The sequence below is a fragment of the Populus euphratica genome, unplaced genomic scaffold, assembly GCF_000495115.2.
Source record: "Populus euphratica unplaced genomic scaffold, PopEup_1.0 scaffold150.1, whole genome shotgun sequence".
NCBI classification, from domain to species: domain Eukaryota; kingdom Viridiplantae; phylum Streptophyta; class Magnoliopsida; order Malpighiales; family Salicaceae; genus Populus; species Populus euphratica.
The window spans coordinates 10316-24179 of record NW_011499998.1 but is presented as its reverse complement, the minus strand read 5'-3'; the positions used below and the strand labels follow the sequence as shown (position 1 = coordinate 24179).

The 13864-nt window shown below is 29.5% G+C and overlaps 1 protein-coding gene across 1 annotated transcript; it reads right to left on the bottom strand.

The window, feature by feature from the left end:
- Positions 1-6227: 6227 nt before the first annotated feature.
- LOC105140708 (serine/arginine repetitive matrix protein 1) lies at positions 6228-8368 on the bottom strand. The gene has a single exon (XM_011047648.1). It carries the CDS (start codon positions 8291-8293, stop codon positions 6671-6673), a length of 1623 nt encoding a protein of 540 aa, XP_011045950.1. The 5' UTR covers positions 8294-8368; the 3' UTR covers positions 6228-6670.
- Between the last annotated feature and the right edge of the window lie 5496 nt (positions 8369-13864).

Here is a 13864-nt window from a genome sequence, read left to right as displayed (position 1 = left end):
TTAATTATTCTCAACCTTAATAAGTAATCTTGCATACTTATACCTAATGCATGTTATGGTTACCTTATTTATAATGCATGTTCATTTCTACATTGTATTTATAAAAAAATCAAACCTCAATAACAAGTTATTATAACATTTTTTTTTCGTAGTTATTTGTGTTAAAAGAAGTTCTATATGCCTTTTTTCAATCATATAGTTGCTTCCGTCACAAAATAGAGAGCTTATGTTTAACATTTTCCTTTTGTAGTTATTTGTGTTAAAAGAAGTTCTATATGTCTTTTTTCAATCATATAGTTGCTTCCATCACAAAATAGAGAGCTTATGTTTAAATACAAACATTTACTCCTTTTGCTTTGCATCTTTTACTTTGAAAGATCTTTTTTGGTAAGATTATTTTCCATAATAATTCTTTTTTTTTATCATACAATGTTTTTCTCATAACATCATAACATCAATTATTCTTTTTGTTCTTTGTTTTCTTTCATTTTCTTTTATATAGTATAAAAGAATTTCTTCTTTTTCTTCCCGTGTTATGTTACCTCTTTATTGTTAGTGGTATACTCTATTTGACTATAGTGAAAGAGGGAAAAAAACATCCTTCAATTTTATGTATTGTTAAAATATTTTTTTTTATATCATTAGTTTCTATTAGGTCATTTTGTAAAATCTTCAATATGAAAAATAATGAGACGTCTATTTTTTTTATTCAATTTCCATCAATTTCATAAATGCATTAATAATACAAAGAGTATACTTTTATTAATTACTCTTCAAAAAAAAAAAGCTGGATCATCAGCAAACCAAGTTCATTTCATGTTCTATGCCATATTAAATTAAGTTCAAATAATTCATTTACCATTACTTCTCTATCACCTTCTTTTCATCAATATTTTTTCCTATTTATAACCATGAATTCATCTTTTTAAGATTAGTTGATTATACAATTTGATATTACTATCTAATAATATGTTGTCTATAATAATACTTAACCTTCTTAAGCAATATTTTATAATAACACGCTAATTTAAACTCAATCTAAACCATTAATATTTTCCCTTTAAGCATTAATGAATCAACCATAACTAACAAGAAATAGAAATAGTTTGTGACACTCTTTGCGAAGGTCTTTATCCGCATTTAATATCAAATTTTCTATTATCATTTTACTCTACTTCTAACATCCTTTACTCTATTACCATATTAAAACCTTTTTCCTATTATGCATACATATCAATATTTAATAATCAATCAAGTATATAATGACAAATTAAGTTGATTAGACTTGCATTTCTGTTGAGTCTTTAACTTTTCTACCCAAATCAAAATAAAACAAACACATCTACTTAGTGTTTCAGTGTCATACACTCCTTTCCTTTCAATAAATTGCATTACCATAAAAACAATCAAATTATAAAAACTTATATATTTTTTTCCTCTCAGATATGTTGTGTTTGTTTGATGCATCATCCATTTCTTTTTACCTTTTTATTCATACTCAATCTATTAATTTTTTTTATATAACATGCATAAAATAATACGAAAAAAAATCTTAGGGTGTGTACAAAAAATATTTTTTTATTTTAGTTTTTAGTTTTCTCTTCCCTTTTTAGTTTTTATTTTTCAATGAAAAATTGTAAATCATGTTCATTTACTGAAAACAAAGACGGATTTTTCTACAATAAAATAAAATAAAATAAAATAATAAATCAAGGTCACAATTATTTTTCATTAAAAAAACCAAACCATAATTTATAATACTCATCTTAATATTTTATGTTTATGATAATCTAATTGTAAAATCTTAATTTTATTTCATTCAAATTAAAAATTACCATGAAAAATTTATATTGTTAACTACAAAAAACTTTATATTCTATTTATAATAAAAATTAAATTTATAACACTAACTAAATATGAAAATATAAAAAATAATTTTAATCTTTTAAATTGCCAAAAAGTACTTGTACATAAAAAAGAATGTATTGTTCATGTTTTTTCTTTCTTTTGAAAACAATGAAAAATTTATATTGAAAAACTATAAAGAACCTCTAAAATATATTTTCCAAACTTAGTACAAATTTAAAAAATTGAAAAACTAGTTTCTAGTTCTTTGAGTGAAAGAATATTGCATTTGAATAGGAAGTTATAGTTTTTATTTCTTGGCTTTAGTTTATTTTTATTTTTATAATAAAGCATTATTTTGTTGCAAAATCATGTTTTATCCCCCCCTTTTTTTTTGGTATATTGGTTTCACCAAGCACTTTTCTAATTACCCTACATCCAATTTTATTATTTAACCATTTTATTCATGTATTAATTGCCTCCCTACCCTCCTAAAGAGAACCTTTTTCATTTTCATACATTTATCACTCATTCTATTTCACTTCTTCACTTCTTCATCGTCATTCTACTTTTAATTAAATTATTATGTCTTTTTGGTTCCAAAAGGTAATTAATCATTATTCATATGATTATGGATAATGATATATGTTTGATAAGGATTAGCTATATCCTAGGTTGATATATAGCCACGATTCATGTATAAATAGATAGGGTTCTACTTCACTTCTTCACTTCTTCATCGTCATTCTACTTTCGATTAAATTATTATGTCTTTTTGGTTCCAAAAGGTAATTAATCATTATTCATATGATTATGGATAATGATATATGTTTGATAAGGATTAGCTATATCCTAGGTTGATATATAGCCACGATTCATGTATAAATAGATATGGTTCTAATTGTTTCGTAGTTGTTGAGATAATGTAATCCGAGTCAATATTTTATAAAAGCGTACTCACCATAAAGAGATAGTACTCATAATGCTAGGTCTAAGCCTTTTTTCATTAATACTTGATGAAAAATTTTACCTATAAAAGTTAGTCTACTCATCATCATTGCTTATAGGGAGAAAGGCAAACCCTTTATTTTCTATGTCCTTAAGAAAAGCATAAGTCTTAGCCATACTTTGTTGATATCGAGCGACATCCCTTCCAACCTGCTAGGTATTGTGGTGGATTTTTCGGGTATAATAATTAGTATTTAAAAATATATTTTTATTAAAGTTTTATATAAGAATTTTGCATTTGAAGCATCAATAACTCCTTAACTAAAACATGTTTTATAATAACAAGTCTGATACTATAAGATACCTTTAATTTATTGTAAATATTCATCTTAAATGCAGGTCAATCACATAAATTAAATAATTGATTGATAAGTTCAACTACTAAAATTGAGAAGATAAAGAGAGGGTAAAGTTTAGAAAAGTGATGCTGGTTCAGCCCAAACTAGAACTCTGTTTAGTTATTGGGTTATATCTGGAGCACATATGATTTGTTCAAATTCTGATGTTACAATACAGATGATTTGTTCAAATTCTGATGTTACAATTACAAAGCTACGACATAGGCCTAAAACATTCATGGGATTGCAAGACTTAAGTCTGCTGTTTGGAAGTCCAAATCTTAGCAACAACGGAGAAGTCCAAATCTGTCTTGCAGCCTAGACACTGTTCAGTCTAAATAACCCTCTTATTTTTTTCTTATTAGAAGCTGAGACAATTTCCTAGAACTTTCACTAGAACTTTTATGAATTAAGTCTGTTCAAATTCTGATGTTAGCAATGACGTTTTGTTTAGATAAGAAAATAAGGATTGTCACTAAGTCAAGATGTGGCCACCCACTCAACAATTAGTCAACAAATCAATAGTTCTCAATTTTAACCTATAAAAGGAGGCATTTACCATGAATTTAGATATTTTCATTTTCAGATCAAAATCATGCTCTTTATTTAAAAGGAGGCATGTGTTATGCATTTAGACATTTTGATTTTCAGATTAAGATCATGTTCTTACTCTCTTTCCTTGATTTGTTGACTAATTTTTAGGGTTTTAGAGTTAAATCCTAAAAATTTAGCTTTTTAATTTGAGATTTTATTAAATGGTAATTTAGTCTATTTTCTTCCATTTGCTTCTAATTATACTCATAATTGTTTCACAAATTTTTAATTTCATGCAACATTATCTCTGCTAAACTCAGTTGTTAGCCCTAAAAGTAAATGGCAATTTAGTCTATTTTCTTCCATTTGCGTCTAATTATACTCATAATTGTTTCATAAATTTTTAATTTCATGCAACATTACCTCTGCTAAACTCAGTTGTTAGCCCTAAAATTGATTGCTTGTTTTATTTTAGTCATTGGTTATGAAATTATGCATTTTGACTTTTAATTGACATCAAACTTCTAATTTATTTAATTTAGTCCTTGACTTGATCAATTTCAACACCTAGGTCTTTTTTAGTTTGATTCTTGATTTTAAATTTCTTCAATCAAGTCCATAATTGCCCATCAAGCTTTAATATTTATTCAATTAAACCCTGACTTGACCAAATTAACTCTTTAAAATTACAAATCGACCTTTAGACTTTAATTACTTATAATGCCTAAATTGACTTCAAATATCAAATTTTCTTGCAATTAAGTTCTTAATAAAATTAATTAAGCCTTCTAAAATTATCATCAAGTCCTTTCCTATTTATATCTGTATTTCTTTACCCCAAATAAAAATATTTTCATCAAATAGATCCTTTATCAATCAGAATTAAGTTGTTAATTTCACGAATCTTATATATTTTGGTCCTCCAACTTTTTTACTTGTTATTTGGGTCATTCAACACCAACTTGAGTGATCTTCTAGGCTTTCTTCGTATATATATCCTCTTGTGTTTTGAATTTTTTTCTTTTCTTACTTTTTATGGAGTAAAAAATGAATAATAACAATTGAGAATGACAACAGGGTATAGATTGCATAAGATCACTATAACTTTATTCTTATACAACTCTTTGTTGTTGTAGGGAGTTAGATGATGAGGAGCCATCGTGTAGCATTTTTAATGGAGGTTGATCATTTGGCTCATGTATTGGCAATTGACTGTCAAGTTCTTCGTGGTTGTAAGATTGGCCTATGTTAGTTACACATACCGACAATTCATCAGTCATAATAATGATATTTTTACCAACTTATTTATTATTATGTTAACAAAATTGTCTCATCGGGCATGTTAATTTGTTGATCTTACAAATAATCTTGGTGATGATGAAACATGTGCCAATATGATGAACAACCACTGGTTTCTTGATCAATATTTTATTTGTTCTTTGTTTCTTATCTCTAACAATGAGAAACTACAATTCAAAACTCTATCTTAAGTATAGCAGATAACAACCTGCAAATCAAATATAATTTAAGGTTCTTAATTTAGCTCTATTAGATTAAAAAAAAGAGTAATTTAAAACTAATCTGATTTAGATAAAAAAATAAAAAAAATACAAAAGAAAATAAAAGTTGTAAAGAAAATAATAAATTGTAAAAATAAAAACAAATTATAAAAATAAATTACAGATGATTTTTTAAAATTGTTATAAAAATAAAATCCTATATAGACTACAATTCCTAACCCTATACAAGTTGTTTATAATATATCAAAAGCATACAATATAAATCTTACTACAATTTGCATTTCTATAAATTTCTATAGCACATCTTCTTTTTAGCAATTATATATTTTATAACTAATTTATAATCCTTGTATTTGTAATATGCTACATGCTCTTAATTATAATAGAGCTTATTCTTCTAATCAATATCTCTTAGTTATTTTTGTTTTATTGATGATGACTTCTAACATTTTTGATCGATTATGACTTACAGTTTCATTGGTTGATTGCCCCTATCTTCTCTAGTCAATAGTCAATTTGAACTTTTTTTCTAAACTTGATTAATAATTTATTTTAGCTTTCTTTTCTCTATTTAGTAATATTTAGTAATGAACAACTACTATTTTTATTTATTTAGTGCACACATGGATTACTTTCTATCTTTCCTAATTATTTTGAATTCTTTCTAAACCTAATTAATCTTGTTGTTAACTATCAATTTTAGCCATTTTTTCTATGTTAATATTTAGTTAACATGTAGATATCTATTTTTAGTGCACAAGGAAAATAAAAATATTTATTTCTTCCTTTTATTTTTTCACTCCTTTCAAGCTTTTAGATTTTGTCTTCTCTCACTCGCTTATCATTTTCAGATTTGAAAATAAAATTTCAAATCCTTTACGAATACTAAATAACAAAATCTTGAACTCAAGAAAATATAGAATCTTCAAGAATAATCTTGACGGCAAAACCTTTTGTACTCCAAACAAGCGTTATCAATATCAATCATACTCTGTATGCATTATAATAAGCAGTGTTTTTCAATCGTTAACTTCAATTAAACAATATTTGTAAAAAGAAAAATATGCCTACAAGATTAAGCAAAAACACCATAGAAGCCTAATGCAACCACCATACTCCTTTCGTGAAACCCTGAAGATGGCTGGCTCTAGTTGGTAAGCAAAAAAGACAACCAAAGCCATGAGCAATTAACTTGGTGCTTTTTATCTTCAAACTTTGAAAGAAGAAGAAGAAGAAGAAAACCCAAATCAAATCCTCTACAAAGGAGCTCCGAATGGTGAATAAAAAACATTACTCAAAGCTCCTATCTGCATACCATCAACACATATATATTTTTCTTATGTAGGATCATAAACCAAATTAACCGACGAGAAAAAGAGAAAAATGTGTGAATTGTAACGAAACCCTTCAACTTCAAAGTAATTTTCAGATTTTTGTCGGATTTGTACCTGGGCCATGGTCCACACTTCCTTTCTCTCTCAAAGAATTTATCTTCTCCAGTCTCCACCCATCTCTTAGCCTGGCAATAAAAGTGTCTGCTTTCATATTAACATCAGGGCTGGGACAAAAAGAGGGCCCACCACTCCCATCTTTACCGTCCGTTTTGCTGACTGTTTGTCTGCTTGAATCCTCGTCAACCTCCTCCAAATCTAGAGAGCTACACCGTGAACCCTGTGCACTTCGTTTCTCAACAAGATCCCCTCTGGGAACAAATTGAAAACCTGGCATCTGACATGGCGGGGGAGGCGGTAGAGGAGGCATTGCAACGAGCGGGGATTGTCCTCCGTTATTCACCCCTCTCGGCAACGGTGGCTGGCCTGTGGTGGATGATCTTCGCCTCCTTGGGGGTTCCGGTGGTGGAAGAGGCACTTGGTTCTTATGCCTAGTTAACCTCATTGTCGTTGGAGGTGGAGGAGGGGCTGGTGGTGGAGAAAAGGAATGAATTCTCTTACTCTTGCTATTTTTCCTAAATAAAAAGTGGAACACTGATGGTGGCGGTGGAGGAGGCGGAGGAGGAGGCGGTGGAGGTCTAGTAGTGGAAGGCGATTCACTTGGAGAGCGAACTGTATCGTTTTTGGATAAAACTTGTGTTTTCTGTTTCTTCGTTTTTTTCCTATATAAAGAAGCCAACACCATCTTTATCTCTTTAGTTGCATTCGTCCTTTTACGTTCACTTTTGCCGTGCATTTTCTTTGGTGGCGCTGGGGTTGCATGCCGTCGTGGTGGTGGTGGTGGTGGAGGAGGAGGGGGCGTTGGGGGCGAAGTTTTGATTTTTGTGGATTTATGGTCATTTTCATTTGCCTTCTCTATTCCGCGTGGAAGTGTTCTATATGTTCGCTTCTGTTTGTGATTGGACTTCGTTGTTGTTGGAGGAGGAGGCGGTGGAGGAGGCGGAGGCGGAGGCGCAGAAGTCTTCAGCGGTGGTGGCGATTGTAACTTTGATGAGGAGCCGCTTACAAAAGTATCAACACGAATATCCTTAACACAAGATTCTTCGAACACTCCATTCCGATGTCTCCGATGGTGGATTGGTGAGCGGTAGTTGTTTATTTCAAAATCATCAAAGAACCGAAATCGATCATCAGTAGTTTCCCAAAAGGAGTCTTGCATTAAATCAGGGTAGGATCTACTGTTCATCTTTAACCTGTCGCCTGTGGCGGTTGTCGCTGTGCCACCAAGTGGCGTACTATTGTTGGTATTAGCATAGATCTTTGGGTCAGAGAAGTCATCAGCAAACCATGGAGCATTTGAAACGGAGTGTCGTTTCGATTTTTCGTGGTTGCTGGGATTGTCTTCATTAGTGGTTGATTCGTCGTCGTCTCTTCTAGCAAAGATGCCACAGAGAATTGTAAACAAGACTAGAAAAACATAGAGTGAGTCCCAGCTTCTCTTGATAACAGTAGTATTAGTGATCGGTCGAATTTTGTGAGAGGTGAGGGAGAGCAAAGAAGGGAGAGCAAAGAATAAGAGAATCAATGCAATTATGGGTAAGATTACGATGAGAAGTGGTAGGTTGAGGAGAGGAGATGGGGAGCCACGGCGAGGCATGGAGGGAGAGATTGTTGTGTTATGACCAGAGGGGTGGTGGGTGGCCCGTGTTTATATTTCTTTTAGCTTGGAGTATGGTATTGGTTTTGCTTGAAAGGAGGGTGTGATATGACCTTTTGCGCTTTTATTAAGAAAACGAAATGATGTGTTTTTTAATGCTAGTAAATAATTAAACAACTTTGTAAAAAAAACCTAAACAAAATAAAAGTAAAGCTGGTATTAAGATTGATGAGGTACTTGTTCAGAAAAGACCTCCGAAAAAGGCGCCACTAAAGGATTTTTTTTTTTTTAAAAAAAACTAACACAGTATAAAAAAAGGTTCAAAGTTTAAAATGTTACTAAAAAAAAAAAAACTAACACAGTATAAAAAAAAGGTTCAAAGTTTAAAATGTTACATTAGTTTTTATATAACTACTGTTTCTATATATAACTACTGTTCTATTCAAACATCGTTGCTAAAAAAATTATAATTTAAAATAGCAATTTTATAAAAAATTGAGTGCTAAAAAAATTGCAATTTAGAATAGCAATTTTTTTAACAACCATGTTTGAATAGTAACAGCAGTTATATATATATATACTTGCACAAATATTTTTTTTTAATTACTACTGTTTTTAAAAAAATCTTAAAATCTAAAAAAAATAATAAAAAAAACTTTTAAATCACCCAAAACACCATTTAATTCTTCATCAAAACACCTGAATCATCTTTTCCTTATCTTCACGGAAATTTCTATCATTTTTTTGCTTTAAATTGCTGACCAAACTTGTATGTTCAGCCAAATTGCCACCACAATTGCCACCTTTAGCCACCTACACATCATAAAAGCAAGGTAAGACTTTTGCATTGTTTGTTAGTGACACGATCAAAAAGTTGATGTCTTATCTCAAATGCAGAAGTATCAAAGTAATAAATAACGTGGCAAGACCAAGATCAAACCACATCAAAGTTAACTATATAAATTATAATAAAAAATAAAAATATTAATAAGAACAACAACAACAATGATGATGGTGGTCGTGAAGATGAGTCAAAAAGGACTTTGAGATGTAAGATTAATGTGAAGATTATACAATGATAAAAACAAATGTCAAGGTTAGAGGATACATTAATAGTATTAGAAATAAGTAAAGTATAAACGTTTTATAAATTATCAACATGATTATATTAATCATCTTATTTACGTAACATCATACTTATAAATTTTATCAAGTATTCATGATGCTAACTTATGTTGACAACAAATCAAGTTCCTCTCATAATAACGATGCTGGCCGAAGACTATAAAGGATCAAGTATTTGATGTACCAAGTGTTATTTAACACAAATTTAGATTCACTATTTAACAAGTAAGGTATTAAGAATTAATAAGATAAAAATAATAAGACATGTCAACAGCAAGTTGTTTAGGATATAAGCAGTGAAGTCCATATTAAGTTTATATTATACTTATCCTAATGAAACCTTTTCATATTAACATAATTAACATGGCTAGACATTATGAAGAAGAAAAACTTAAATAAATAATATAAGAACATAAACATGATATAAGTTAACTAAGTATAGTAAATGAAATGAAAAGCATGAACAAGAGATTAATGAAAGCAAAACTTAAGCATTACAAAAATATAAAGAGAGAGAGTAACAACATGATCTTGATATAAAAAACAAGATGCCTAAATGAATGACAAATGCCTCCTTTTATAGGCTAAAATTCAAAACTATTCATTTGGTAATTGATAATTCATGTAGTGGCCAACTATTGATTAGTGGACTTGGTGGACAACAGCACTCAAGCATTTTGGCTGGATGAATTGACATCGATACAAACAGAATTTGGCAAAGTGTTCTCATGAAAGTTGTTATAAATTATCTTTTCTTTCCACCCATCAAATATCAGAGCATTTGGAGCATTACAGCTCGAGATATATCTAAAATACTGAGCAGTACTGCTGGTGGATGTGGTAGATAGCCCTCATGCTCTTATTTGGAAGAAATGTCATTTCTACCATCAAAATGTAAGCTAGTCTTCTTCATGAAAGTTGTTGGAAATTGTCTTTTCCTTCCACCCATCAAATTTTACATCATTTGGCCTTCTAGAACTCCAGTTATGGGTAAAACTCTGAGCAGTGTTTGGGTTGAATTGCAGGACAAATCTTGACTTTTCTTTTGTGGCCAAACTTGGAATTTAAAAATGAAAAATTTAGGTCTTTCAATACCCATGAAAGTTGTATGCCTATTTCTTATCTTTCCATCCATATAAATTAATCTGAAATCCAAGATCTATAGCTCTAGATATGATCCAATGACTAAACAATATTCAAATTTGAATTGAATCGGGCTTTCCTTCTTAAGCTTAGCCTTTTCTTTGTCTTTTCACTTCCGATAGTTAATCACAATAATCAATCCTTTGAATTGTGAGAATACCTGTATTTAAAATAAGCATTTACCATAAATTAAAAGTATCTTATATTATCAGACTTGTTATTATAAAACATACTCTAGTTAAGGAGTTATTGATACTTCAAGTGCAAAATGATAATATAAAACCTTGATAAAAATGCACTTTCAAGTACTAATCAATTAGTTTGATGAGTTTACCTATTAAATTAATAAATTTTATGTTTTGGTTTAATTTGGTACTTGTTTTATGTTTGATAATTAGGAATTTATGTTGTGTTTGATAATTATATTATTTTTCTACAGATAGGTGCTCAACACATAGAGCTATTTATAGAGTTTTATATAATTTCATAACTACAAATCCTTTAAATGTATTATTATATATTGAATGTTAAAAGTATAAAGGGAAAGTAGGAATGAAACAAAAAGATAGAAAGAGATATTTGATAACCAAAAGAGTTCGCCAGATTGATTAGCATCCATAAGGGATAGCCAGATTATTAGAAATTAAAAGGTTTGCTATGACTGAAAAACATGTGATTGTACAACATGTTTGTTAAACATGGGATCATTAAGTATGTGAAGATATAATAGGCAGATTTACATATTATATTGATAAAAATAGAATACTAGAACTAATTGAGTAAAATATTTAGATGAGAGCTTAGGATACTAATTGTTATAATTGGAAATTAGTAGGAAGTTCCCTATTATGGTGATCGGTTTGAAAGTATCCATGATGAAAATTTAAGAGGGATTCACCTCTTTTCTTAGTTTTGTCTATGAGGTGGTACCATGAGATAGATTTACATCAAAGTTAGAGCTTAAGGATGTGTCAAGATGGGAAGGTTTATAAGATGAAGGTCAGGTAAGAAATTGCCTCCAGATTTAGAATGAGGAATTGAGTAAAGAGTTGTCAAAGAATATAAGTAAAAATAGAAATGAGAATACAAAAGAAGAAATATTTGTCAAGATATGGAATGAAATGTGAGGCTAATTGGACTATATGATGTTGCATATGATACATGAAAATTTGGTAAGGTTTACTACTTAGTAGAGTTTATAGATAACTGGATCTGCTTTGTAAGTTCTTCAAATATAAAGCTTATATATGTATAAATATATGTTATGATTGCAAGGTTTTCTAACTTATCTTCGTAAGTCAACGACTGAACTTGTCAACAAATTAGTGTTTAGGAGATTTGGTGAGATGGTGGAAGTAATAAATATTTGATTAGGTCATAAAGTAGCTTAATAGAAGCTAGCAAAAATATATTTGTAAAATCTTCTCGTGTAAAATTGATTATTTATGTAATTTCAAAAGTGTTAGATTAATATGTGTAATATATGTTGTCATAAGATTATTTTTTAGTTCATTTACTTAAATGGCCTGAGGCCTTTTGTGGGAATGAATTGCTGTATAAGTAGGAATTGAAATTTCTTTAATTTGTTGTATATAATTTTAAGAGAAGATAAGAATTTTTAGTGACCTAGATAAAGAAGGTTCTAGTAAAATTTGAATAGAATTGTTAATGACAGGTTAAGGATTGAAGATATGATAGAAAAGAACAATGATGATCTTATAAGAGTAATTAATTATTTTTTTTTGCTATTTTTCACATAAATTGAAGGCTCAAAAGCTTTTAGAATTGCAGGCCATTATAAAATTCCTTTTAAGGAGTGTATACAATCATTCCCATAATGATAATTTTTAGATTCCACTAATCAAGGCTTTAGTGGAAATTGGTTTGAGTAGATTGTTTACGTCTTGTATTTTCTCATTAGATCTCTAAAGATAAGTTATAGTTCTTTCATTTCCTCATTAAATGATTATAAAGAGCTTAGCCGTGCTTTTTTTAGCTAGAATGCTAGTGCTAAAATGAGAGATAAGCTTCATGAAAGCTAAGACTAGGGCCAGGTTTAAGGTTGTGATATCACACCCTAGTAGATTTACAAAAAGTTATAGAAAGAAGTTTGCATATAACATCACCCATTTTGTTATGAGTTCTAGAATGTTTTTAATATTTTTTATATACTTTCTATGATTACAAGACAATTGTAGTTGTTTAAATTGATTTTCACGACAACATAGTCTTTGAATATATGAATGGGTAACGCTTTGTGATAAAGTAAAGAGCTTTCACCTAGTAAGGATAATATTCATTCTTACAAGGTTGTACAATCATTATTTTGTATTAGAGTCTTTTTCATTAAACTTTCAAGTAGCCTTTCTCTGCTGGTAGTTTTGCCCTTCTTGCCGCATTCACATCAATAAAACTATATGTACTACCGATATTAATGAGAACAATAATTAAACATGTCTCAATTTTCCCAACTAATCTCATAATTTTGGGAGAAGGTGCCCTTGCAATAGCATGTCATTAGCACTTCAAAATATTTTTTTATTAAGGTTTTATATTATCATTTTGCACTTGAAGTATCAATAACTCTTTAACTAAAACATGTTTTATAATAATATATCTAATAATATCAGATACCTTTAATTTATGGTAAATATTTATTTTAAATGCAGGCTTATCACATAAATGAAAGAATTGATTGATGAGTTTAAGAACTGAAATTAAAAGGACAAAGAGATGGCCAGACTTAGAAAAGAGATGCTGGTGCAGTCCAAACCAGAACACTGTTCGGTAATTGGGTTATATGTAGAGCTGTAGATCTTGGATTTAGGTCTACCTTACATAGATAGAAAGGTAAGACATAGGCCTACAACTTTCATTAGAGCCCAAGATTTAAGAAGGTCATTTTTAAGTCCAAGATATAGCAACAACGAAGAAGTCTGAATCTGTCCTACAGCCCAAATACTATTTAGTGTTTGACTCATACTTGGAGTTGTAGAATTCCAAATGACCTTAATTTTTTTTACTAGAAAGCTGAAATAATTTTCTAGAATGTTCATGTTTTCAAGTGGTTCCAATTTCCTTTTGAATACGGAGTGAAATTACTCAAATGCTCTTGGAGTTTTTTTTTATATATAAAAAATTAGTCTTTTATATCTTTTTAAGTTTGGTTTTTTTGTTATTTATTATGTTTTTGTTGAGGGTATTATGGTTTTTTAATTATAAATGTATATTAAAATTATTTAATTGCCAACAAAGTAAAAAAAAAACCCTTTAATGTAAACTTAACATGGATTTTAATATTTG